Here is a 26,396-nt window from a genome sequence, read left to right as displayed (position 1 = left end):
AACCGCTGGGCGGCCAAGCCAGGCGGAGCACGGAAACCCAGTTCTGCCTGTCTCCCTCCGCCACCAAGACGGTGAGGGACTACTTCTCCTCTCACAGGCGTAGTAATCCCCAGGGCGGCCAGCAGGTGGCGCTGGCTCTTGTCCAGGGGAAGAGGGAAAGGATGAGGAGGTGCAGCGACCCCATGTTGGAGCCAGACTTTGACAAGCTGCTCTTTGCCGAGGAATCCTACGTGTGATTCAAATCAACAACCACTTAAACCATGTCACGCCGCCAGAAGGTTTGCCAAGGCTGATGGCCGAGCACATTGATGCGAACACTTGATGAATATTTTCGAAAATCATCCATCGCTTGCAATAGCAACAAGAACAACTTGTTCAAGTGCTTGTGTGAATATACATCCCTCCAGCGATTCTCAGACAGAGTTCATTGTAGTGAATCTATGTGGGAAATAGACTAAGCTTTCCCTTTGCCAATGTATATGCTGCTTTTTGAAAACGGGACACTGCAAACCTAATGCTTTAGAGAAGGGAGCATAGGTTATAGATCACAATGCTTATAGATGCTAGAGATTAACACCATTTATTTTAGTCCTGCTTAATTCTAAGTACAACATATATTTACTTGGCCAAGTAAGCTTAAAACACTTACTGAAGCAATGCGTTGATAGGATTGGAATTCATTCAGTCTCCTTCCATTGTGTCCATATATGTTCACATATCTTAACAACTAACCCAGATAAGCGTGTTAACTCTTCGGTATGTCTTGTGGTAAACATCAACAACAGAAAATGTTGACTGCCAATTAAATAAAGTGAGTGTCTACTTGCAACAGCTCCAGAAGCTAAAGCTTGCGTTCTCTATGACAAAATGTTTCTGAAGGTTTTTAAGATGCAGGAATACATGCTTGTGTGTTTGTTTGCGCATTTTTGCGAAGAATTGATCTTTGCATTTGACAGATACTGTACCAGTTCTAAAACATAACAGTAGTTCGTTTTTCTACTCAATACGCTGCCAATAACGTATATGTGCTTTTCTATGTCTCAGTAACTCTTGTACATCATCCAGTATTTATTATGTCAAATTATGCTTCTATTGCTCTGCATCTGTGTAAATAAGAAATTGTTGGGTGCATGAGTCTTAACGTTTGTACAAGATAGCATTGCTGCATTCTTCATTCGTCTCTTATGCTGCTTCTAGCAGGTGTCAATGGATGCTATGTAACGCATAAGGCTGTATGACTCAGTGGATGATAAAGCTGGAAGCTCCTGTGTGGATCTTGTTCAGTGTCTTTCTACCTACCAGGCATTCATGACTAGGCATTCACCCTCTATGTTACCACAGCTAGGACCGGCACGAGGCCATCCACATTTTGACAGTTGGTTATAGACGTTTTTCGTTTGTTTTTGGTTATGTTTCGTAAAAGGCTAAATAACTTTGTGTAAATCGGGACGTCATTCCAATACCCAAGTCCCTCCCTCCATGTACAACACAGAACAGGTCAGAGGAGAATCCTTTAAAAGGTGTTTATTGTATTAAATCTTACCAGCCTCTACATGAGTAGACAATGCTATAAACAGGGTTTTTCTATACTTGATAAAAACTCAGGTTTGGATGGCCACATAATTTAAAACAGTAAGGCATTATCACGTCTCTATTGACTCATATCTAGTAGTTCTTAACTTGTCGTTTTAGTGACATTTCCTTCAACAGTCCTGATTCTTTTGGTGTTATCTCCTGTGTGTCTGCATGTACCATTCATACCAAGAAATGGTTAACATTTGACGATATCGAGCAGCAACTTCATGGTTTCATGTGGGTACATGGGCCGGCTAGGGGTTCTGCAGTCTACCACACTAACAACATGATTCCAACCATAATCAGAACTGCTTTAGCATTGAAATGTACATGGTTTGAACATGATAGAAAGAGTGCGGCCCAGAGTATTCAGTGAAGTCTCCAGTAGACAGTGTTGCATCACACGCACATTCCCTTATTATTTGGGACTGACATCGACAGACGTGAAGCAGGCGTGTTTGGATTCCTCGGTGTGTTCGCGTACGCGAAAAAAAACCTTGCCGAAATGGGACGGTGATTAAGGTAATCAAAGGGAACTTAACTTAGAATTACAATTTAGGGAGAAAAAAAATCAAGTCACTGGTGATCTGAGGGGCCAGGGGGACAGGGAGGGGACGGTTTGTGTCACAGTCCATTTCATGTTAGCGGTCTGCAACATCAGTTAACTGTAAGTAGGTCTACCTAGCTAGGCTCCGTCTCAGGCTAAGCCTTACACCCTCTTCCCACAGGCGGGTCTGAGTAGACTGGGAACAAGGACACAGCCATGTTCCAGAAGCCATTACCCCATGACTAAAGATCCTCTATAGGGGGTAGGGCTGTGATTTGGTTATGTAGCCTGATCCAGCACCTGTATGGTTCAGATGGGGGGATAACAGAGAGAAAGGAGGGGGGGGGGGGGGGTGCCATTAAGAAGATCCATCTCCACTCTGTCTGATGTCTGCCACACTCTCGGGCACCCTGGCAGTCATACCCTCCAGAGACTTGGTCAGACAGATCTGGCAACCCAGACGAGACCTGTGGAGAGGAGACAACGAGGTGAATATGGAGGTGAATGAGTCCCCATCTGAGACTGGCATGTGTTCTGACTCTTCCTACAAAGGCTGTCAGATCTAGAGACAGTCAGATCGAGTCAGGTCCTACGTACTTGACCAATCAATATGCATGTAACTGGCTGCCACCCCTCACTACTGGGAACAGCTAGTTAGGGAGTGGGTGAGGATACAGTGAGGTGTGTGTGTGCGTGCGCATAGTGATGTCAGTTCACAGCCAGGGTGCAAGGTGTGTATTCATCCCTTTGTTCTCCTCTTCACCCCGGTTATCCCCTACTGCCATTATCACTCCCATCTTATCAGCTCAACGCTCAACTCTCCATATAGCTAAACAGTACCACAGATAAGGGAGGCCTGCCGCGGAGATGTGAATGTGTACAGGGGAAGGTGGGAGGGTGTGTGTGTCTCTCATATGTTCGGAAGACGACCGAAAGCTTCGGCAGTGTGTCTACCTCATTGTGTGTGTGTGTGCTTGAGAATGACTCACGTGTCAGTAAGTCCGTAAGCCAGGTCCAGCATGTCCATCTCCTCGTCTGTGACTGGGCCCAGCTGCTTAAACACATCCTCGTCAAAGATCAGGTGACAGGTGGAGCAGGCCAGGGTCCCCTCACAAGCACCTGGGAGAGGAGGGAGAGGAGACGGGAGGAGAGCATTAGCTCGTTTTGTGACGGAGAGACGGGTACGGCCCAACGGGATATGTGAATGTCTGGCCAGCGAGGGGAAAAAAAAGAAGACCTTGAACGCAACGTGGACTGTGGAGCCAACCACACTCACCAAAGCCATCGATGTCGATGTCCTGGTCAATGATGATGTCTAGTAGAGTATCTCCTGGAGAGCCCTTCACTGTGATCTTCTCTCCGTCACGGTTGATCAAGTGGACGGTCACCTTGTTGGAACTTCCAAAGAACACAATCAAACATGGGAATGACAAACCAGTTTACCGTTTTGTGCCGACCGAACCAAGCTTGTAAGGGACGTAGAGTTGACTTTGAGCATTATACAGTGATTTATTGAGTCATAGTTCCACCTAGTGGACATACCTAGTTTTTGCACAGGTGCCCTTTCACATGCATGCTCACCATAGTTGTGCAATGCTTTTCCATATCTTTGCATAGTTCCAAAGGTAACATGACTCAGGAACTGGTCTTTACACCTAGCACCCATCCACCCTCAAAATTCTGTTATTTTTCCCCCCAACAGTGAGTTGAGGATTTAGCCTAATTAATCTAACCAATAGAAGTCTGATAGACAATACCTAAACATCTGACTGTTTGAGCCATCAATTACGTGTTAGTTTGGCTAAATGTCAACAGTTAGGTGTTTAATTTCTGACCTATTACATTTAGGTGAGGGGGGTCATCAGAAATAATGAGGGATTAGTAAAATGTTACAACTTTTTTAGTTGGCATAACCCGACAACGGCCCCCTTCATGTGCACATTAATGCACAGGCATTAAAAGAACCTTTGATGACAAGAAGCTGGGGAGGCACCTAAAGTGAAAAATACCTAAAACGAAGTTTAAATGATGTCACGTATTTTTTTATTAAGTACAGAATTCAAAGCTTCCTAAACTCTGGTAGCAAGTACTTGACTTAAAATACTCCACCAAAACATAAGCATGATTAAGAGGATCAAGGACTACGGTTGAAGAACGAAATTGGACTGGAAACTAAACCATTAGGTAAGACTGACTGTTACCGACAACCCATTTATTTCAGACAAGGTGTCTGTTCAGTCAAGTGACGTAAACTAGCTAGCTAACATTGGCTAATGACCTGGAGTAGGGACAACATCTCTATGCCCTGCAAGAGTACTCGGAACATTCCGACTCCAGCATGCATCTAAAACTGAAAGGCAAAGTCAAGCTAGCCATCTACTTACCTGAGTGGTAGTGTCGATGTGCTAAATTCCCTATGTCGAACACAGGCCCAATTGCTGTGGTCTGTTACAGACATAGGCCTGTTATTCAACGAAAACGTTGAACTTCTGCTTGTTGATGAAACAGCAGCGCCATTTCGTAGACAAGTGTCTCGTAACGACGCGTTAAACAGTCTTCTTGTTACTGTCGCCAGTGCCATTTGTAAAAGCACACTTAACCAGTAATCTAATCTGTATAGTGTCCTTAGGGATATGTTGTCTGTCTAGCCTGCCTGGTCTCCTTAAGGAATAGCTATGAGCAAACTTTAAATTCGGTAAACGTGCTAGCTAGCTAGCGATGTCGGCTCCCTGTGTCAAAGTACTGACTTTCATTGCATAACACTGTTTTACATGGCAAGGTAGCTGCACCGCACATGCAAGAGAAAAACTACAAGTTTGACTAGCAGTAAAAACTAAAAACCAATGTCGACTATTTTTATACCTGTTCCAATAGGCAATATTCTGGTACACTTTTTTTTCATTAAAATCTGTATTGCGGAAGAAATAAAAGATTCATGTATCTAAGAAGCTAATAGTTTTCCTGTATGAAACATTTCCTGACACTGATGCGCCTCACGTTTGCTAGCTTCAGCTGACCAATCACGCCCATCGTTTCATAATGGCAAGTCATACTAGGTTGTTTTTCAGACTACTTTTACACTACTTTTACTTTGCTCCTTAAAGTATGATCATTAGCCTGCATATTGTTGCTAAGAATATTTATTTTTTATTTTAGGTCTGTGTTTTTAAGAATTTGAGCCAATAAACACTTCCATACTAGAACATGAACTAAACGGAATCAACCTGTTAAATAAATAAATCTAAAATCAGCCGTTCTAATATCAATACAAATTTAGACAGATATTTAATATCATGTAAAGAAGCACGATCGATACACACAAACAAACCCCCAACTGAGAATCGCCGCTCTCCGATGTTGAATATGCATGCAGTGTTTTATTCCACCTGCAGAGAGCAGAAATGAGTCTGTTGGTGCACATTTTAACCCTTGTGTTATCTTCGGGTCATTCTGACCCATCAGTCATTGTGACCCACCGTCGTATTGCGACAAATTTACCTCATACAAAAACAAAGTGAAGCATTTTCTTTTAACTGTCGGGCTGTCTCAGACCCCCCACATTGGAATGGTTAAAAGAAAATTCTTTGTATTTGTTTTTGTATTGGGTAAAATTGGGTAAACACAACGATGGTTCGTTATGAACCTTTGGGTCATGTGACCCGAAGGCAGCACGAGGGTTAAAGGAAGTCACAAACATAGTAAGGGAGGTCAGTTCAAATGTCTGTGGATTCAGGGGGGTTTCATAGTGTATTGTGAAGAAGCAGGGTTTGGGTGCTGTATGACAGACATGGATAGGGATTTTATAGTAGGACTTTTGTAAGGGATTTTGATTGTATGATTAGGCTGTAGCTAGTCTGATCACATTCCGGAGCAGAAGGTGGCGGTAATGCACCAATAAACTGAATCCAACCGCCGTAAAACCTCCGTAACACACGAATAAGAAGTTGACTTCAGACAAGCTAAAAAATGGATTATATCAAAGATTTTGAAGTCAATGCTCAAATTTACAGAAACACGTTGGAGCAAATTATTGAAAAGGTGATGGTGGCGTACCTACTAAGGCCAAACACATGAACGTTTTGTCATTCGTTACTGCAAGTTAGGTAGCTCAATCCCATTTAGTAAAAATACATGGCGCGAAATTCAAAAATGCTGTTAGCAAACACATTCATGATATTACTTTAGCCACTAACCCTGCTTTCTCGTAATAGTATTCAAAACTGCAAAACTGCGACGATGACGTGGAGATAGACCTGAGGTCGTCGCCAAGAGGTTTGCAAATAAAACGAGGTATATGGTTTCATAAACGTTGGTATACTATGCTAACCAGCTAGCGTTAGCTAGTGATCCAGATAGACCTATTGACATCCATTCCTTGCCTCATACTAGCATAATGGTTCTAGAAGACTTTTCGAACTGTAAATGCTGTTTGTAAAAATGTTTTCATCATTTACCATCTCCATGGGATTACGAAGAGAGAGCTTCATACATCGATCAATCTGAATGGGAACTGTCAAAGGTCAGTATGGGCGACTAACATGATTGAAACCAAACATTTTCAGTCACTTACACTGGACTCGCATGACGTTTCCTCTGTCCCTTCTTCAGGGTTCTGCAGCGTCAGGACAGTCACAAGGAGGTATACTTACTCCATTTCCAAATACTTTGTAATCCCAGTCAAGGGTCTCATTTTCATTTAGCACTCTTATGTGTGGGTAACTAACATTTTGGGTCATTGTTTTTCAACAGTGCATAACCCCTTTGACGCTGGTCAGGTAAGGTTCCCGGATATGTTCTATGACAGATTTTATGTTTAAATCCCATTACCATAGGTGTTTTTTGGTTCTTTGCTTCAAAACAGATTGATTTCTCAACCGAGGATCAGGATGACAACACCTTGTACACTAATGACCATTCAGTCCAAGATGATGACAAAGAGCGCATTAAGGGCAAGTCAAAAATATTAACCATAGTCATTTCACAGCATCACAATAATACCATATTTATCATAAATCACGGACTACGTTGCTAATACGGTAGCATATCCACAACAACGTTGTGCCGTATTGTTGGCAGGTGTGTCTGTGCTGGACGACACTGAGTGGACCCAGAATCCCTTGAACGAGACCCAGGGCAGCCTGCTGTGGGACCAGGGTCAGCCAGAAGACCAGGACAAGGAGCTGGAGGAGAGCCTGAGCAGCCAAAACAGCACTCTCCTGCAGCTGTATCCCAGCATGCTCAGCAAGATTGGCAAGGCCTGGCGCCGCCAGCAGGTGGCGGACGCGGCGGGCTCAGTCCTGAGGAGGTACCGCCAAATGAGGTGGTCCTCCGGCAGGCGAAAGCTGAACAGCGCCGACGCCAACAGCACCCTGGGACCTGTTCGCAGGCACGTGAGGCCTGCCCTCAACCAAACCATCACTTTCCCTCAGACTTTCCCTCCTAAGAAAAGGTCTCTGAACCCCAGCCGGTCCGTGTCTCCGTACCTCAAGAGGACTGACGCGAGCGTCCATGCTCCCCAGCGCCTTTGGGATAGCCACGCTGAGGGGAAGTCCCCGAGCAGAGGGAGGGAGTCGAAGAGAAGACATCTCCCTATCCTGGTGATGGACTTCTCTGAGCCTTCATCTTCACATGAGTTCTCTGAACTAGACAAAACGTTCTCCATATCCGACTCCCCTCCCCCCTCTTCCTCCCCCTCCTCCTCCTCGCCCCCTAGACAGGAGCGTACTGTCGTGCTCAGCCCCAGGTCTGCCTATCCCGAGGCAGGAAGTTCCGGGACACAACCGGCGAGGCCTGTTTCCAACAGGGAGGCCCCGCCCAATCTCCCGTCGCATAAGAGATTAACCGCTGTACGCCCCGTGGTCATCACGGCACCCTTGACCCCAGAGTGCTCCAGGACCCACTGCTCCCCCGCCAGAGAGAATCCCTTCACACGGCACCATCACGCGTCTCCCAACAGCCACGCCAGAAGCCCCCTGCCGGCCCCAGCGTCGCCACACCGCTCTCTCCAGAAGCCTGTCTCGTCGCTCGGGCGTCTCTACCCCCGGGACTCCCGCAGGCTCACCCAGTCCAAGCTCCCCACTTCCCAGTCGCCCCGGCCCCGGCCTGGGCCTGGCCAGCAACAGCTCCAGCCCCGCCTCTCCCTGGACTGGTCGGCCCCCTCCCTCGGCCAGAGGCTTTCCTCGAAGCAGCTCGACGAGGAGTTTAAGGAAGTCTACCGCAGGTTTATTTGCCGGGCGGAATCCCCGCTCCGGCACAACCCTCACTGCCGCTTCTGCGAGAGGAAGGTGGAGAGCGAGGGTCGGTCCTCCTCCATACTGGCTGCCCTGGCCCTCTCTCCCTACCACCTGAAGAAGCGCCACAGGGAGCTGGACCAGGAGCGTTCTCCCCAGGCCAAACGTCCCAGGGACGGCTGCTTTGTGAACTCCCCAGGGTCTCTGCGCCAGAGGAAGGCCATGTTGAGGATCCAGCATCGCACCAGTCGTTTTCTGTCGTCCACTCTCACAGAGCCCTCCTCTGTCTCGGACGCCTGGAGCCACAAGGAGCCTGCCTTGGGCCAGGCACGCACCGCACTGCACCCCTCGACTGAGAGACAAGTCAAGAGAGCCGGGGAGGCCAGGTTCAGCCTGCAGCTTCCTGCCTTGGTGAGCCAAACAATGTCAAAAGAAATTGTATAAACATTTTAAAAATCCAGTTTTATCCCTAAATTTTTTTTACTTTTTACTTTTTACTGGTGTCCTCTTTCCTATTTAGAAAGAACAGTACAACAGATTTGTCAGACAATATCAAGGTTGGTTTGATTTGGTGAAAGAGTCGACACTGAGCATATTCAAGTGGATTGTACAGTCAAGTTCCATAATACCGTAACCTGACCCGTTGTCTTTGCAGGACAGTCACCAGAACCATCCGAATGGAGTGGCTGCCCCTCAAGGCTTTCGTCCAGTTTGTCAAGAAGAAGACTGCTCTATAAATAGTCTAGTTTCTAATTGTCTCAGTGCTTTTGATGTTCTCCTAGTCTTACTTACTATTTTTGAAGTTCATATTTTACTTATTGTATTCTGTAAATGAAATGTGTCAATATGGGAAGGGTTGGGTTAAAGTGGGACTTTTAAAAGTCATGTTTTTTAATATATCAATAAAAAAACTTCCAATATTCAGTTCTTATGTTACATGGGCATATTCATAAAACATCTAATGTTAAGTAAAGTCCTCGATTATTGGGAAGAACACTGAAATTATACTAGTATTTGAAGTATTCAAAGGATTTGAGCCAAACAGCTCCATACTAGCCTGTGAACTTGACTGAGCAAACCTCTTTTTAAGCATAAGACATAATATTTTCCTATACCAGCATGAATTTAGGCCTAGATGTTTACTAATTGATAAGATAAAACGCTATCAGTGACCATTTTTATTATGTGCTTATGGGGCAAAGTAGAAGCGCAAGCGTCATAACATTGCACAGCAGGCTTTTGTAACTAATCTATTGAATGCTGTTGTGGGCGTTTAAAGTTGACCCCCTTCACCATTTTATTACTGCAAGGCTGAATACTTACTGACTAGTGAGCTAGTTCCGCTGTTAGACTGCTTCTGAGTCTCAGCGTGAAGTCCTCCATCTGCAGAACACCATTCCAGGTGAGACACACACTGTGACATGTCACATTATCTTTTCAGATTGAGGACATGATAAGTGTAATAGGTTAAGGACACTGCAACTCTAGAGATCATTTCATTTTCACTGAAAGACAGTTCTGGTGTCGCTACCTTTCCACAAGTAGGTGAGAAAAATCCTAATTTGAAACAGGACGGTCGAGTGTGTGTGACGTATATGCAAATGGTTTGAATATGATGAAATACCTTAATCAGATTATTGATCTGGGATATATTGTATCTGATTGATCTGATTATTGTATCTGTGCATTTACGTGTGAGTGCTGAGTTTATGGATGTGTAAACATATGTGTAAAACTCATTAAATGATCTTGTCTCGACTGATTCTCTTATTTACAGGATGCTGAATTTGGTGCTTTTGTGCCTTTGGGCATTGTCAGGTGAGAGTTTGACACTAGTTTGTTACCTTATCAAATGACAAGACACAACTTCACACAAGTTTTTTTGGAAAATAATGCACAGCATCAGTTATATTACTTTAAATAATTTAAAATTTAAATGGCAAAATAAAAGAAGAAATTTGCCTTTGACCATGCTGATGAACTTTGCTCTTACAGCATATCATTATTTAGGCCATAGTTGTCTGGCACAGAGGTTAATCATTTTACAAATAGGGTAGTGGCTGCGTTTCAGAATGATCTGATAACTTGCCATAATTGGATCCTAAGGTCGAAGTTAGTGTGTTTGTGTGTGAAGTCTGGGCCAGAATGTTCTGGTACTGAGGAACCCCCTCCTCCCACTCTCCCAAGACACGTAATGCCTAGATTAGAGAAAAAAACTAAAATTAGTTTGTAAAGAATTTCCAATGTACGCACTGCACTGTATCTTTGCTGATTTTATGATTTATGTTGTTTTAGGCCTCAATGCTGCCCCCTTGAGAGATGACGTTGTAGCTCCACCAAGAGGCATGGTCCACAATGACCAACTGAATCTGCCCAGTGGAATCCCAGCCTATGACCAGCGCAGACAGGGCACAGAACCTTCCAGACGCTTCCTGGTGGACCTGAACACTGGCCTGCTGAAGGAACACGCCAGTGAGATGGAGAGGAGGGTGGGGAATGGTAAGAGCAATACGCAACCGGCGCCTGACCACATTTACACATCTTTTACACACTTTTACACATCTTACACACCCAACTGTTTTCAACCTATACAACTTCACAACACAGTGACCGTCTTTGAAAGTCTCCGATTCTCCACGCTCTGATCGGCCATATTTTTCTCTTCTCCTTTTCTCTCTCCCCAGTGTTAGAGCCTCCGACCATGGGCTTACTCAGACAGGACATCCAGAACTCTCCGCACACTCCAGTGGACAGAAAGACCGGGAACATCATCCAAGCGGTCGGGGACATAGAGACAAACTTCATCTTTAACTCTGCAGGTGAGTGTGCACGTCACAGATGTAGAGCCACCGGGAGTGTGCGTGGTTGTGTGCGTGAGCGTGTACCGTGTAGTAGTAGTAGCAATGCAATTGTAGCACTTGGAATAGACAACCGTTCTTCGCCCTCTAATCCATAGTAGGACAGCTGTTGATCTGCTATTGACGATGCCCTCTCCAGGCTCCGTGGAGGTGCCAGCCAAGATGACAGAGGCAGGCTGGGTGAGGGAAAGCGTGAGTCTGCCTCGCAGTGTCCCTGTGGAGCAGCGCAGGCAGGGCACAGAACCTTCCAGACGCTTCCTGATGGACCTGAACACTGGCCTGCTCAAGGAGCACATCAGTGAGATGGAGAGGAGGGTGGGGAAGGGTAGGTCAACCATATTATAGGCTAACAAGATTTCATTTTCCTGGTCGTTGTTGTTTTTTGGGGGGGCAAATGGGATTTCTATGATGTCAGTTCTTATCCTCTCTTTCTTCGCCATCCCCCTGTTCTCTCCTGTCCTCCCTCGCTCCTCATCTCTCTCCAGTGTATGTTCCTCCCTTCGTGGACTTGTTCAGACAGGGCACGGAGAACTCTCGGGCCACACTGGTGGACACCAGGACAGGAACCATCATCCAGGAAGTCGGAGAGATGGAGAGGAACATGAAGCTTGTCGGAGAGATGGAGAGGAACATGAAGCCAGGTGTGAAACATGAGAGATGGAAAGTCATCTATTTGTAGTGTGTTTGACCATGTATATTTACCCATATTTATGTTAGCCCATAGAAAATGACCTTGTCTGACCCTGTCTACTACAGATGTGCAGAAGGAATGGTCTGAGGTTGTAGCTGAGGTTCACAATGTCCCAGTTGAGCAGCGCAGGCAGGGCACAGAACCTTCCAGACGCTTCCTGATGGACCTGAACACTGGCCTGCTGAAGGAGCACATCAGTGAGATGGAGAGAAGGGTGGGGAAGGGTAGGTCAACCATATTTTTAGGCAACTGTGATTTCAGTTTTCTGGCTGGTTGATATTTGGGGGCAAATGGAATTCTATGATGTCATTTCTTGACCACAAGGTACTTATGGTATGGTCCATATAGTACTGACCTACAGCACCTGCTTAGAGTCTGCTCAAACTATGGACTACAGTATGACATCAAATTCAATTTTAAAAAGATTGTTGTAATGATTGCCAGAACTAAGGAGGACAGGAAGCTATGCTTTCCATCTTTTTACTTGTCAGGGCAAGAGCTGAATGTAGTTGCTGAAGCAAAATACCTGGGCCACATCATCAGGGATGATTTTTGTGACGATGATGACATACAGCGCCAGTGCTGTAAATTATATGGACAAAGAAACATTCTGGCACGCAAATTTCATATGTGTACTGAAGAAGTAAAAAATATATTTTTAGAGCATACTGTACTCCACTCAGTACAGCTCACCTATGGTGCAGCTACAGTAAAGCAAAGATAAAGAAGATGAAAGTTGCATACAATGATGCACTTAGAATCCTTTTGGAGTGTCCAAGATGGACCAGTGCCTTTTGTTTGTGACGAGTAATGTTCCCACTTTCCATGCTGTGCTGAGGAGTTTTATGTACAGATTCATGTGCTGATTAACAGAGTCAAAGAATAGAATTTTAACTGCCTTAACTAACCCTGCACTTAGTGATACCAGATATACCTCCCAACTCTGGAAACACTGGAACACACATCTGTACCTGTTTTAACTATTGTGCATAGCTATTTGTATGTATGTATGTATGTATGTATGTATGTATGTATGTAAGTAAGTATGTATGTTTTGTACATTCCCTTTATGTAATATGTGGTAGTCTGTTTGTATTTATGTTTGTGTGTTTGTGTGTACCCCTCTTGTAATATGTTATGTGTACTTTTCTATCTGGACCTTGAAGCTGCAAATAAAGTTCTATATTATCCTCTCTTTCTTCGCCATCCCCCTGTTCTCTCCTGTCCTCCCTCGCTCCTCATCTCTCTCCAGTGTATGTTCCTCCCTTCGTGGACTTGTTCAGACAGGGCACGGAGAACTCTCGGGCCACACTGGTGGACACCAGGACAGGAACCATCATCCAGGAAGTCGGCGAGATGGAGAGGAACATGAAGCTTGTCGGAGAGATGGAGAGGAACATGAAGCCAGGTGTGAAACATGAGAGATGGAAAGTCATCTATTTGTAGTGTGTTTGACCATGTATATTTACCCATATTTATGTTAGCCCATAGAAAATGACCTTGTCTGACCCTGTCTACTACAGATGTGCAGAAGGAATGGTCTGAGGTTGTAGCTGAGGTTCACAATGTCCCAGTTGAGCAGCGCAGGCAGGGCACAGAACCTTCCAGACGATTCCTGATGGACCTGAACACTGGCCTGCTGAAGGAGCACATCAGTGAGATGGAGAGAAGGGTGGGGAAGGGTAGGTATACTGTCTATTCAGCAGGGGTCTCCAACCCTGTTCCTGGAGAGCTACCTGCCTGTAGGTTTTTGCTTCAACGCTAATCTAGCACACCTGATTCTAATGATTAGTTGGTTGATCAGGTAACTAGTGTTTAATCTGGTCAAATAGGTGTGGTTGGAGCAAAACCCAACAGGCAGATAGCGGTCCAGGAACAGGGTTGGAGAGCCCTGGTCTATTGTATCATGATCTTACCCCCTATTGCTTCGTTTCTTACGTTCCCTCCATCCTTTTCTCTCTCTCTCTCTCTCTCTCTCTCTCTCTCTCTCTCTCTCTCTCTCTCTCTCTCTCTCTCTCTCTCTCTCTCTCTCTCTCTCTCTCTCTCTCTCTCTCTCTCTCTCTCTCTCTCTCTCTCTCTCTCTCTCTCTCTCTCTCTCTCTCTCTCTCTCTCTCTCTCTCTCTCTCCAGTGTATGTTCCTCCCTTCGTGGACTTGTTCAGACAGGGCACGGAGAACTCCCGGGCCACACTGGTGGACACCAGGACAGGAACCATCATCCAGGAAGTCGGAGAGATGGAGAGGAACTTCATAATGAAGCCGCAGGGTGAGTGAGTGTGTGTGTAACAACTAAAACCAAAACAACAACCAAAAATGGAGAAAGCAACTATGTATTTCTATTGACAAACAAAACATTTTCTGTTTCAGATGTCTCCAGAGTTCAAGATCAGTTAGACACAGAGTGTGTTGGAGAGGTCATTGATGGCCGCTGCTACCACTTCAATCCAACTCCAATGACCTTCAGCCAAGCAGAGGTGAATGCCTACCACACAGACATCAGCACATGAAGGATCTCCATGAAAGTATTTGTATTGCTACAAAGCTGCAAAGTATATATGTATAAGACACATAGGCTTTAAAGCGTTTTTCACTGGAACACAACGACAAACCACGCTGAGTTGTTGGTGTGTGTGTTCCAGGCCTCATGCAGAGTTCTCAGCCGTCTTGGGAACCTGGCCTCCATTACCAACAGTGACCTGCACTCTCGCTTGGTCTCCATGGTGACCAAGACCAGCAACAGCCCTGTTTTGACTTGGCTAGGCGGAGTTGGCAAGGTCAACATTTCCCCTTTGACCTTCACTTTTAACCTGTCAAATCATGTTGCAATATCAGAAATATTACACAGTTCACACATTATAGCCATTGTAGATGCCTCAGAGGTTTAGAGCTTGTATGTGTGTGTGACATCATCAGGACCAGAAGTATGAATGGACTGATGGGTCCGCCTGGGATTACACTGACTGGATGCCTGGACACCCAAACACACTGAGAGACCAGCCGGCTTGTCTGGAGATGTTCAGAGTTGGTGAGACGCTCTCTACAGTTTAAAATCGTATATGGAATGATAAACATGCAACATTTAGACATGTTGAGGAAATATTTACGTGAGCACTTGACTAGGTGTTTTTTTGTCAGTGAATAAAGATAATATTATGATGTGAATTGTGAATGACCTTTACCGTGACAGATATTTTTGTACTCAACCGTTTCTGTTTCAGTAACATTTCCTTTTTATTTTTTTGCCTCCCCCCAACTCTCTCTCTCTCTCTCTCTCTCTCTCTCTCTCTCTCTCTCTCTCTCTCTCTCTCTCTCTCTCTCTCACACTCACACACACACACACACGCAGATGAGAGTTGGTGGACATCTGTGGACTGTCAGTTGAAGAGGGCATCCATTTGCTCTTTCCCCGTGGCAGCATAAAGACCTGCAAAAGAAATCCTGCAAAAATACCAGACAATATGAAGCATTTCAAATCTGTTTTATAACGTCTGAAATGTGGAAGAGGGAACATCTGTTATTGAGTTATATTAATTATATTTCCAAATGTTGTGTCCCTTATTTTTACTTCTTTGGATGAGTAACAACTGTTTCAATCCTGTCTAGTAAATCTTCATGTAATTGGACATGGCCCTACTCAGCTTCAACTTTGTCACGGAAATAAAACTCCTTAAAAAAAACTATGAATAATATGTCTCTGTTATAATGACTCCTATTTTGGTGAAAGTATCATGATTCGTAGTTAATTCATGCTTACTAGTATGACATTAACATTCGTGAGTATGCACGGCAAGACAAGTTCCTGAAGTAACCTGCAGTCATACAGTCACAGTCACAGCCATTACATTACATTACTTGGATGCTTTATTGGGATTTTTGTCTTGGAGACCAGTCCTTGCTGGCTTATCAACTACATTACCGTGGATATTTTTGGCCAATAAGACTTCATTACCCAGCTCCCCCACTATTGGCATGGCAACCATGCGCAGTGAATGTTGGGATACTGGAGGACTGGAAATACATGCTGAAACATGGCGGCCATAGAACAAATCTTCCGCGACTTCGTTGTAAATAAGATAAAGGAAATCGAAGAAAGTCAGGATACCAGGTGTGTTTGTGTAATGCGCTAACTTGTGGTTTCTCCCTAATAACGGAAACACCCATTCAGACATACTTAACTGGTTGCTAAACAGTAACTAGCTATCTCAGTCTCTGGACAACAACAACGCGTAGTTCGGCCAGCTAGAGCTACTAGCACTAGCAAGTGGTACTATCTTGTCTGTAATGTTAAGCTGACGTTACATTAGCACGTAACTGTTTTGCTTGGTCGTATAGTCAAAATACTGAAATGATATGACACAACTATGCTATCTAACTTATCGTGCATGGCTAAGTCTATTGACATTGCCTTTAGCTAACCCTGGCATGTATTTATTGCCTGGCTAGCGGTTTAGTTAAGCTATCCTATAAATGTATGATTCACTGACTTAGCACGATTTGTTGTAATTTGTTGGTTATCTCAGTACACAGAAGTTCGCTTATCTGAGACTAAATGGGTGGTAAGTGGTTAGCTAGCTCGTTGTTTATTAGTTATGTGTAGTTCATTGTACAACTGCATAATGACTGTTCTTCTCTAGTCCAACTGATGACCCGCAAAGCAATGGGAAAGTAACTACAGAAGGAGCAACAGGAACGATACCACAAGGTTGTATTGTTAACGAGTCAAAATAAATAACCGTATCGTTTTTAACACCACAAGATTAACACCTTTATGTCTGTGGTCAGATAAAGAAGAAGCTTCTGTGGTCAGCAACAAGGAAGAAGGGGATGTTCTTCACAAGAAACACAAGAAGCACAAAAAGCACAAGAGCAAAAAGAAGAAGAAGAGACGGAAGGAAGACAGGGACAGCAGCTCCGAGTCAGCAGTGGATTCTGATGGGGCCACTCAACATGACGACAGGTGAGAAATAGATTTCACCTAGCATCCCTGTTGTTTAAATGACTTGTCAGTACACGGAACAAAGCTAACCGGTGTTATCCTTTTCACGTCCTTGTTTTCTAGCAACGGACGAGAGCAGCAGTCGGACAAACCAAAAGACCCGCAGACCGGTGAACTTTGAACCTTTTCAGCCCCCGTCTCTCACGCGTGTTCTAACCTTTTTTGAAATATCCCCCGTGACGCTCTGATGTTGTTTCCCATCTCACAGGGGAAGACGACGAGAAATCCAAACGGCGTAAACGCCACTCGTCCAAGAAGAAGAAGAAGAAGAAGAAACAACGCAGGAAGGACGAAGACAAGACGGGGAGCTCGACCGAGTCGGAGGCGGAGCCTGGAGCCAGGGAGCCGGAGCGCCGGGACGGGAAGGACCCGTCGGCCAACGGCAGGTCCCAGGATCTGCCCGACATCGTCCCCAAAGAGACGGGCAGAGACAGCAGGCGTAGGTCCCGCTCTGGGTCCCGCCCGGCCAGACGCCGCCCACGGTCCGATTCCAAGTCCGGGCACAGGAGCAGGAGGTCCAGAAGCAGGTCACGGTCCAGGTCTCGCCACCGCTCGCGCTCCAGGTCTGCCCGGAGGTCCAGGAGAACCCGCTCCAGGTCTGTTGTGGTTTTGAGGAGAGACAGGAAGTCCAAGTCGCCGTATCGCTCCAGGTCCAGAACCAGGAGGAGGCGAACGAAATCCAGGTCGACGTCTCCGTCGAGACGCCACCATTCCACGTCTCGAGAAACCAGCTCCAAACCTAAAGAAGGACCGTTAGCCGAGAAGGACACGTCCGTGGTTAAAGAGGTCGTCTCTGAGTGCGAGCCTGCAGATGAACCCAAGAACCTTCCGGTTCTGGCTGAGCCTTCAGCCCTGCCTGACGCAAGCAGCTCGCAAGAGGAGGCGACGAACTCGGGAGCGTGGAAACCGGTGCCTCTGTTAGAGGTCAAGGGAGAGGCGGCGCTCTCGACGCCACAGGCCTCAGAACCTCCCGGGTCTCCTCCGAAGTGCCCCGTTCCCCCAGAGGTGCCTTTAGCCCCGTCGTCCTCGGACCCTCAGCCACTCCACGAGACGGCTGAACCAGGGGCCTCGGAGGGCCCCTCCGACGCCCTGCCACAGGCCCCCTCGAAGGAGGCGGCGTCGTCTGCAGGGGAGACCGGAGGCTCCCGTTCCGGCTCCCCACAGTCCAACCACCAGCAGGCCCCCGGGGATGGAGACAAGCTCGGTTCGAAGGCCGAAGACAAGCCCGCCGCGAAGAAGAGCCGCAGGAGGAAGTCCAAATCCAGGACGCCGTCTCACAGGAAACGCGCGTCGCGGTCCAGGTCCAGGGGACGGACCAAGCGGTCACGGTCCCGATCCCCCAAGAGGAAACAGTCGAGGTCCCGGTCGCCCGGCAGGAGGTCGAGGAGGACCAGGTCGCGTTCGGGGTCTCGTAGGCGGAGGGGTACGTTCGCCGGCAACACCCTGAGCCAGAGGGACCGCTGGAAGCGCGAGCCGAGCCACTCCCCCGTGCTCATCCTCCGCAAGAAGAGGTCCCCTGCACGCACGCACCGCAGCGCCAGCAAGAGCCCCTCGCGCCTCACAGAGCTCGGTACATTTGTACATTTACGGTTTCAACAGTACCTGATAGGTCATCTGTTGTGTTCTAGGTTTATTTGAGGGCTATTGGAGAATCACGGATTTGAGCAAAACAAACATGAACACTTTGCAAAGCAGTAACACTTTCGAAATACTTTTTCCTTACAAGTTTCGTTTTTTTCCCCTCTCTCTGTTAGATAAAGACCAGCTGCTGGAGATTGCCAAGGCCAACGCGGCCGCCATGTGTGCCAAGGCAGGGATGCCCATCCCCGACAGCCTGCGCCCTAAAGCATTGGTCCAGCTGCCCCTGAACCTGCCCCTGAACCTGCCCGCCATGGCCATGAACGCTGCCATGGCTAGCATGACCGCCGCCACCATGACCGCCGCCCTGTCCAGCATGGGGGCCCTGTCCAGCATGCCCCAGATGGCCCCCCTGCCCTCCATCACCAACAAGCCCCCCCCGGGGCCCCCGCAGCCCAACATGGCCGCCATCGAGGAGGCGAAGAGGAAAGTGTCCAAGCAGGCCAACATCATCAGTATTAAAGAGTTCACGGACGTAAGAGATCTCTTTGTGTCTCATCTCTCTCACATCTTATGCTCTCTTTATCTTTCTCTCTCTCTTTCTCTCTCTCCTTGTCTCTCTCTCTCTCCTTGTCTCTTGCACCCTCATGCTCTCTTGCTCTCTCTGTTGCACAAACTATTTCTCTGCCATTTTTGATGATGTAATTTTGATGGATCTGAACATGTATTGTATATCAAAAATGAAAATCCAAGTATTTTGCTCTTTGAAAACAAAAATCGAAATACTTATGACCGGTAGTGTTGACGGTGAAAGCCCTGTGTGTGTGCGCGCGCGTGTGTGTGTAGAAATGTAAGAAGATCGTGGAGAGTAAAGGAGAGCTGGCCGTGGCCCAGCCTCACCACTCTGACGAGGAGGAGGAGGGGAAGCCCTTTGGAGGAGCCGCCCTGAGGGAGGTCAAGGGCATCTCCTTCAGCATCAATGTAAGCGGGAGTCTCCTCTATCGCTCTCTTTCTTTCTCTCTTTCTTACTTTCTCTCACCCCCCTCATTTTGTGTACATTTAAGAGCTCTAGAGCCTGTATAGGCATGTTGAGGTGAACTACAGTTGACTGCGAGAGTCTGAACCGTGTTGCCTTGACTCCCGCTCACTCATCACATTCTAACGTACCCCCGTCGTACGGTCGAGGTATAGGTAACCGGCTCTGGAATCGACCTGGCTGATGGGTCGACCATCTGTTCCAAATTCTGGAACAGAACCGGGCATCAACATGAGGAGAATGTTCAGTATGAAGGAGAAGGTTATTATAGGTGGAAATAGGCTGGGTTTTTACAATACTACATGGGGGTGTTACTGTGTGTGTGTGCCATGTTGCCCCCCCCCTCCCCCCCTGCTGTTCTCATCACCACTCAATATCGTGTCCTGGGATCTCACAACCAGACCAGTAATGGTCTATCTCCTGGTTTAGGCATTTATTATAATTTTGACTTCACTTCCTCCCCCAACTTTTACAGTAACCCCTCCCCTCTGCCTCCCCCCCCCCCCCCCCCACCCCCACCAGAACGCTTCTGTGCGTCCGGCGGTCGGCGTGCGGAGCGACGCGGCCTACGCCAAGGAGTTCCCGGTGTCGTCGGGCTCCCAGCACCGGAAGAAGGAGGGCGAGGGCGCGTACGGCGAGTGGGTCCCCGTGGAGAAGAAGGGCGTGGAGAAGGCCAAGGCTCTGGCCGCCGTCAAGGCCGCGGCCGTGGTGGCCAAGGCGGCGTCGTCGGGCGAGGCGGCGTCGGGCGTGCCACTGGTGGTGAAGCCCGTGTTGGACAGCGACAGCGTGTTCCCGGAGCCGCCTCTGCAGGTCCGTACCATGTGTGTGTGATTTGTCACTGTATTTTTGCATCTGCATTCTTCATGTTTTTCGTGTGTGTGTATATGATGTGTGTGTGTGTCCCACCAGCCAGTGGACATCACCCAGGCGGTCAGTGAGAGGATCAAGGCTCAGAGGCGTCTGGCTGAGAACCCGTACGACGTCAACGCCATGTGCATGCTGACCAGAGCCCAGGAGCAGGTACACCCACCCCCTCCACCCAGCCTGTCACCACCGCCCCCTCCACCCAGCCTGTCACCACCGCCCCCTCCACCCAGCCTGTCACCACCGCCCCCTCCACCCAGCCTGTCTCTACTAGAGCCCGACCGCTAAAGGATTTTTAAGGCCGATACCGATACAAATATTTGATGATTTAACCCGTTAAGGAGTAGCATCGCACATTTGTGATCGTTCGAATGCGGGTCTCACAGTGTAACGTCGCACATGTGCGATACTGAACATTCCAACCGACTATTTTCCGATAGACAAAAACTATATGACAAACGCTATAGTATGGCTTCAAAATGTACAATTAAGAGGCTAACAAGTAACACTAGCAGGTAGTAGCATTGCTACGAGTATTATGCTAGGTTGCTAGGTAACGGAAGCTAACTAAAGCTAGCTAGCTTCCGTTTTGGAAAAATAACTCACTCTGGTGGAAGCGTCGGAAATATTTATCGACCGATATTCCGATATCGGTCGATATATATTTGAAAAAAAAGTAATATATATATATAATTGTATTGGCTAAGTCTACACTTAAAGCCCAGAGGGATTGCTGACTGAGCACTTGATTGACGCGCTTGTTATGTAAATTAACGTTCCAACCTTGCGTTCTCGTTCTTGGTTATGCAAACGGTAAGATCCAATCCATAAGCATGTCCATTCATCCAAACTTGCATCTAATTTACATGTAACAGACCTTTGGTAATACAAATGAAGTGCTCTCCCTCCGTCAGGCAACACCTGACACCTGCATGAATGTTCACACCTATATTGTGTGAGCCCAATTAAGGTGGAGCGCCATCTAGTGTCCCAAACAAGATTAAAATATGAATCCAAATGGCTCCTACAATAATAATCCAGAAACGCGTAACAAAACATTAACAGATTTCCCTAACACTCTGCCCGACTCTGGCTGGATCAGCTGGTTGTAGGGTTTGTGGCTTTGTAAACACGAGAGTTGCCAACAGGGACGTTGTAGAGTGCCCTGTTGAAGGGTGTTTCGTCCGTTTTTTATAAAAAAAAATTATTTATTCATTTATCGGCTATTATGAGCCTTTATTATGTTTGTTTGTATTGTGAAGGCATAATAAAACATTTGTAAAAAAAAATATCTAAATATCGGCCATTATAAATGCCGATATTATATAATGTCATTATTATAATGATAGTTTGAAAATGCCTAATATCGGCCGATAATATCGGCACGCCAATAAATCGGTTGGGCTTTAGTCTCTACCACCCCCTCCACCCAGCCTGTCATTACCACAACCCGACCAGGGTTGTGCACAGCAGTAGGGGATCGTGGTGCGTCTCTCAACTTTCTCTCCTTCCTTCCTTTCCTCCCCCCCTCCGCCCTCCCTCCAGGTGGATGCCTGGGCCCAGTCTAACACCATCCCAGGTCTGTTCACTGGATCTACAGGAGCCCAGGTGCTGAGTTCAGAGGAGCTGTCCAACAGTGGCCCTCAAGCCTGGATCAAAAAGGTACCACACACACCCCACCCCCACCAACCCCATGCTTCAGACGTCTGCATCGCCAATGCCAACGGGTGTACCCACTTCATCACTGAACACACACGGCCTTAAATCCAGCCCTACCCAGCCCCCTGGCCCACAGTCACCAGAGCTAGATATTCCTGGAGCAGCCTCGTCAACCCTGGAGGGAAGGATAGTGTACCCCCTCCTTCCTCAGTTGGACCGCAGGGTTTAGATAACAGTATGACGTCATTCCACCTGCTATCTGGAAAACCCTCGTTTTGTGTGTGTGTGTCTGCGTGTGTTTGCCTGTTTGTTTTGTTGTGTGTGTGTCTGTATGCGTCAGAGAGGAATCACGCTTGTTTGAGTTGAATCAACATTCACTCGAATCCGGCTGTTCATGTATTGTTAATCACCCATCAGGGAATCCCCCCTCCCTCCCTCCCCTCCCCACACACACACACACATACGCGGTCGTCGTGAAGTGGGTACACCTCAACGGGCAGTGATGCAGACGCCTCACATGTTACCTTCTTACCAAAGCAGGTGCAAGTGCAGTTTGGGCTCCCAGCCACTAGGGGGCGGTCTAGTCTGCCTGCTGACAGGAAGCCCCTGAGGATTAGGGGGCCTCGGAGCGCAAATTAACAGGAAAGAGGGAGGGAGGGGAGGAAGAGGAGTGATGGATGGAAGTAAGTGTGCAGTCCCGACCCCCCCCTCCTCTCTCCCTGCCTTCACCTCAGGACAGGGGTGCTTTAGAACCCTCCGGAAGATTCGCCACTTCCTGCCTGCCTTGCTCCCTTCTTCCCATCCCTCGGGGGCAAGAGTAGGAGGAGGGATGGAAGCTTCGCTCCCGTCAGAATTCTAGCCACACACGTCGAATTTGACGCCGCGAGGACGTTTAGGACATGAAGAGAGAGAAAGGATTGTGTCTCTGACCTGGGATGTGGATATCCCAGGGTTAGAGAGAAGATAGACCAGATAGGCCTTCACACACACACACACACACATATATATACTCACAAGGTTGGCATGGTCTTTATACTTTAAAATGGCTTCCTCCTCACCTTGAACCTCTGTATCATGAACACTAAGCTGACACAGAGTGTTGGATGTATGATGGATCTCATGTCATACATACCCAACAGAACAGGTCAAGGCAGACACACACAAACACACACACACACACACACACACACACCTAACGTCCCTTCTAATAGTTAAGGGACTTAGATGTCCCTGTGTGTGTGTGTGTGTGCAAGCAAACCCTGCTCTGTAAACATACAGACATGCAAGGAGAAGACCCCCCCCACACACACACACACACACACTTTCTACACTCCTGACAGGAGGAGTTGGTCCTTGAAATCCCTCTGTACTATATTAACCATATGGAATGTCTCACTGCTCAAGTTGCCAACGGTTACATCAGGAGAGGAGAGAACGTTCACAGTATTATTTTCCACTGCCCGGTCAATTTCAGTTTATCACAGGACACCTCGAGTTATTCACGCGCTTGGATCGGGCCGAGGCATGTTTAGAACTGACGGTGGGTGGGGAGGTGGGGGGGGGGGGGCTTAGTGTCCCTGCCAACCTGACTGTTTGTTTGTGGGTGTGGGTGTTTCGGAGGGTAGTTGCCATGTGCACAGGCAGGCAGGTGGGAGGAAGAGGAGGGTGGGGTGGGGTGGGGAGGGGAGGGGTCGGGTGTGGTCGGGAGGGGGGGGGTGAGAGAGGGAGGTGGAGGTTCACAGGGGCGGCCTGTGAACTTTCACCTCTCTCTATGGACACTCGTTTCAGGGTCAGTCCTTGTAGCTGTCCTTGTTGCCACGGTCACAGTCAGGCCCCCTCTCTAAAGCTGCCTGATGCTCGGCCGGGGGATGGGGGGCTAGGTACGTACGCCACACAGATCCCTTCCTTCTACTGCTAACTGTAAGTGTGTGTGAGAGAGAGTGAATGAATGAATGAATGAGTGAAGTGTTAAAGCAAATCACCCTCTTACAGACGTGTGTGGTACAGTGTGGAGGACTAAGTCACTTTCAACCCTGCGTGTGTGTGTGAGTGTGTGCTTGTGTGAGTGTGTGCTTGTGTGCGTGTGTGTGTGTGCCCGTGTGTGTGCTTGTGTGAGTGTGTGTGCCTGTGTGTGCTTGTGTGAGTGTGTGTGCCTGTGTGTGCTTGTGTGAATGTGGGGTTTGAAACTGTAAGGGGTTGACACTGCTTTCTGAGAAACCCTGTCTAGTTTACATCTTAACTTAACTGCAGCCATCCCTTATTCTCACTGTTTGATATAAGTAATGTGAACATGCTCTGAAGAGTGTGTGTGTGTGTGTGTGTGTGTGGTGCCTAGCTCTGCCCGTGTGTCTGGATGAGCCAGCTGGGCGTAGGGGAAGCAGTGTCTGGAGGAGGGAAGCTAACTGTCTCCTCTCCTGCCCCGTCTGCCTCTCTTCTCTCCTGTCTTCTGCTCCCTCCTCCTGTGGCCACCCCTCCAACTACTCCCTCCCTCTCTCTGTTTCCCTCTCTCCATCCCTCCCCCCTCTACCTCCCTTCCCCCCTCTCTCTCTCCTTCCCCCCCCCTCTCTCTTCCCCCTCCCACTCTCTCTCTCCCTCCCTTCCCCCCTCTCTCTCTCCTCCCCCCCCTCTCTCTCCCCTCCGCCCCCTCTCTCTCCCTCCTTCCTTCCCCCCTCCAAGGACCAGTTCCTCCGTGCGGCCCCGGTCTCTGGAGGCGTGGGGGAGTTCCTCATGAGGAAGATGGGCTGGCGGACAGGGGAGGGACTGGGCCGCAACCGGGAGGGCACCGTCGAGCCCATCGTCATCGACTTCAAGATCGACCGGAAAGGTGAGCGGGGGGGGGGGGGGGAGGGGCCAGCCAGCGCTGAAGGGTGGTGCTCGTCCAATCAGCCCAGCCCTTACTGACTGGAGCCAACATGATGATGAGGATGACGGTGATGATGGTGATGGTGCTAAATATCCGGGGGGGGGGTGGTGCGTGTGTGTTCGTAGGTCTGGTGGCTGAAGGAGAGAAACCTCAGAAGTCTGGCGGCCTGGTCGTGACCAAGGATATGCTCGGTGAGGCCACACACACACACGTCTGCATTGGTGCTGTTAAAAAGGATAGCCACACATGACACTGCTGTCTGATGGTGGGGGTCTGCTGGGTAGATGTGTGTGTGTGTGTGTGTGTGGTGTTAGACAAACGAGGGCTTGGGTGTCTATGTCTGTGTAGCGGTCTACAGAGGTAGTGTGTGAAGTACAGCAGAGAGTGTGGTGTTGACGCTCGCTCGCTCCCCCCCCCCCCCCTCCTCTCCCCCTCAGGGAAGCACCCAGTCTCAGCTCTGATGGAGCTGTGTAACAAGAAGAGGTGGACCCCCCCGGAGTTTGTCATGGTCCATCACAGTGGCCCTGACCACCGCAAGAACTTCCTCTTCAAGGTGTGTGTTTGAAAAAGATGAAGGCACATTTAATGGCTGGATAAGTTTTTTTTTTTAATGCAACTTAGCCCCAACCCCATTTCGTCTGTGTGTCGGTGTGTGTCTCAGGTGGTGGTGAATGGAGGAGACTACCAGCCCCAGTCAGCCAGTCCCAATAAGAAGCATGCCAAGGCCATGGCTGCTACAGTGGCTCTGCAGGCCCTGGGGGAGGTGCCTGTCGACGGGCCGGGCCTCTACACAGGACCCGTGTTCACCGCTGCCACCACTGGGCCCCTGTTCTCCTCCTCCTCCAGTGTATAACACACACACACACACACACACACACACACGGATATTCATAGCATCATTGGACACACATATATACAGGTACACACACTGCAAACATAAACACATACATACAGAAAAAGTTAAACCTGCACAGACCAAGTAACACACACACATACACACACTCACTCTTTACACATATACACACACACATGACATGCTGCGTTTCTATACTGGGTCAAACATGATTTCTCCTGAACAGAACTGAAATTGACTGACCGGACACTTTCTATGATAAACATTTGCATGATGTTTTAAAAGATGGTGGGGTTTATACTGGTCGTGGATTCCGTTTTAACAGCATTCCCCCCACCTCCCTCTCCCCGAATGTATGCCCTGTGACCAAACTGTTCACATCATGAAACATAACCATGTGAAGTATTTGTTTGATTCTTCTTGTTTTGTGTTGGGCTTTCACCAACTGGCTAGTTTTGTCACTTTGCAAAGTCATGTTGTAGGTTACTGAAGTTGTGATGCCTGCAGAGTGCGTGCGTAACTGGCTAGCATGAAGGGTTGCATTTCTAGAAGATACCATGATGTATTTTTGTTGATTTTACTCGGTTAAATATTAAATAAGATAAAGATTCCATTCCTTTTGACGGTGAGCAACTAATTCTTCCTCTT

At 47.8% G+C, this 26,396-nt stretch overlaps 4 protein-coding genes across 9 annotated transcripts; 3 read left to right on the top strand and 1 right to left on the bottom strand.

The window, feature by feature from the left end:
• Positions 1-1,498: 1,498 nt before the first annotated feature.
• LOC134007600 (adrenodoxin-like) lies at positions 1,499-5,012 on the bottom strand. Its single transcript, XM_062447177.1, has 4 exons — positions 4,507-5,012; positions 3,399-3,520; positions 3,112-3,241; positions 1,499-2,589 (listed from the first exon to the last, which is right to left on the bottom strand). Exons 1-4 carry the CDS (start codon positions 4,701-4,703, stop codon positions 2,481-2,483), a joined length of 558 nt encoding a protein of 185 aa, XP_062303161.1. The 5' UTR covers positions 4,704-5,012; the 3' UTR covers positions 1,499-2,480.
• Positions 5,013-7,093: 2,081 nt separating this feature from the next.
• si:dkeyp-117h8.4 (uncharacterized protein LOC572032 homolog) lies at positions 7,094-9,264 on the top strand. Its single transcript, XM_062447224.1, has 3 exons — positions 7,094-8,763; positions 8,873-8,909; positions 9,008-9,264. Exons 1-3 carry the CDS (start codon positions 7,357-7,359, stop codon positions 9,091-9,093), a joined length of 1,530 nt encoding a protein of 509 aa, XP_062303208.1. The 5' UTR covers positions 7,094-7,356; the 3' UTR covers positions 9,094-9,264.
• A 434-nt stretch (positions 9,265-9,698) lies between these two features.
• On the top strand, positions 9,699-15,584 carry wu:fa56d06 (uncharacterized protein LOC795664 homolog). 2 transcript variants are annotated; one of them, XM_062447222.1, is made up of 14 exons: positions 9,699-9,754; positions 10,130-10,170; positions 10,648-10,851; positions 11,037-11,171; positions 11,350-11,535; positions 11,696-11,851; positions 11,967-12,125; positions 13,154-13,309; positions 13,425-13,583; positions 14,031-14,165; positions 14,267-14,373; positions 14,539-14,673; positions 14,813-14,924; positions 15,246-15,584. In XM_062447222.1, exons 2-14 carry the CDS (start codon positions 10,131-10,133, stop codon positions 15,317-15,319), a joined length of 1,758 nt encoding a protein of 585 aa, XP_062303206.1. In that variant the 5' UTR covers positions 9,699-9,754; position 10,130; the 3' UTR covers positions 15,320-15,584. The 2 variants fall into 2 exon arrangements, with proteins under 2 accessions (XP_062303206.1, XP_062303207.1); XM_062447223.1 differs by lacking the exon at positions 13,425-13,583 and having other exon boundaries at positions 14,127-14,165.
• Positions 15,585-15,878: 294 nt separating this feature from the next.
• Positions 15,879-26,371, top strand: LOC134007966 (protein SON). 5 transcript variants are annotated; one of them, XR_009928091.1, is made up of 14 exons: positions 15,879-16,004; positions 16,534-16,601; positions 16,682-16,856; positions 16,959-17,005; positions 17,104-18,465; positions 18,650-19,008; positions 19,320-19,454; positions 20,032-20,319; positions 20,419-20,529; positions 21,919-22,037; positions 23,824-23,912; positions 24,709-24,856; positions 25,021-25,086; positions 25,333-25,448. XR_009928091.1 is itself a non-coding variant. In XM_062447741.1 (14 exons), the coding sequence occupies exons 1-14, from the start codon at positions 15,928-15,930 to the stop codon at positions 25,746-25,748; spliced, it is 3,261 nt and encodes a 1,086-aa protein (XP_062303725.1). In that variant the 5' UTR covers positions 15,879-15,927; the 3' UTR covers positions 25,749-26,371. The 5 variants fall into 5 exon arrangements, 3 of the variants coding, with proteins under 3 accessions (XP_062303725.1, XP_062303727.1, XP_062303726.1); XM_062447741.1 differs by lacking the exon at positions 23,824-23,912 and adding an exon at positions 25,557-26,371 and having other exon boundaries at positions 21,919-22,035; XR_009928092.1 differs by lacking the exons at positions 25,021-25,086; positions 25,333-25,448 and having other exon boundaries at positions 21,919-22,035; positions 23,821-23,912; positions 24,709-24,843.
• Positions 26,372-26,396: the final 25 nt, after the last annotated feature.

Source organism: Osmerus eperlanus, chromosome 21 (assembly GCF_963692335.1).
Source record: "Osmerus eperlanus chromosome 21, fOsmEpe2.1, whole genome shotgun sequence".
Taxonomy (NCBI): Eukaryota; Metazoa; Chordata; class Actinopteri; order Osmeriformes; family Osmeridae; genus Osmerus; species Osmerus eperlanus.
Note: the sequence above shows the minus strand (reverse complement) of the source record. Positions and strands in the feature narration are given on the sequence as shown.

Excerpts from the sequence above, each read along its gene's own strand:
- LOC134007600 (XM_062447177.1), bottom strand. The coding sequence starts at position 4,703 with ATGGCACTGGCGACAGTAACAAGAAGACTGTTTAACGCGTCGTTACGA. Across the intron at positions 3,521-4,506 it reads ACATCGACACTACCACTCAG|TTCCAACAAGGTGACCGTCC; the intron begins GTAAGTAGATGG and ends GTTCTTTGGAAG. Across the intron at positions 2,590-3,111 it reads GCTTACGGACTTACTGACAC|GTCTCGTCTGGGTTGCCAGA; the intron begins GTGAGTCATTCT and ends TCCTCTCCACAG.
- si:dkeyp-117h8.4 (XM_062447224.1), top strand. The coding sequence starts at position 7,357 with ATGCTCAGCAAGATTGGCAAGGCCTGGCGCCGCCAGCAGGTGGCGGAC. Across the intron at positions 8,764-8,872 it reads GCCTGCAGCTTCCTGCCTTG|AAAGAACAGTACAACAGATT; the intron begins GTGAGCCAAACA and ends TTTCCTATTTAG. Across the intron at positions 8,910-9,007 it reads ATTTGTCAGACAATATCAAG|GACAGTCACCAGAACCATCC; the intron begins GTTGGTTTGATT and ends TTGTCTTTGCAG.
- wu:fa56d06 (XM_062447222.1), top strand. The coding sequence starts at position 10,131 with ATGCTGAATTTGGTGCTTTTGTGCCTTTGGGCATTGTCAG. Across the intron at positions 12,126-13,153 it reads GGAGAGAAGGGTGGGGAAGG|TGTATGTTCCTCCCTTCGTG; the intron begins GTAGGTCAACCA and ends ATCTCTCTCCAG. Across the intron at positions 13,310-13,424 it reads GGAGAGGAACATGAAGCCAG|ATGTGCAGAAGGAATGGTCT; the intron begins GTGTGAAACATG and ends TGTCTACTACAG.
- LOC134007966 (XM_062447741.1), top strand. The coding sequence starts at position 15,928 with ATGGCGGCCATAGAACAAATCTTCCGCGACTTCGTTGTAAATAAGATA. Across the intron at positions 17,006-17,103 it reads ACCAAAAGACCCGCAGACCG|GGGAAGACGACGAGAAATCC; the intron begins GTGAACTTTGAA and ends CCCATCTCACAG. Across the intron at positions 19,455-20,031 it reads GCATCTCCTTCAGCATCAAT|AACGCTTCTGTGCGTCCGGC; the intron begins GTAAGCGGGAGT and ends CACCCCCACCAG.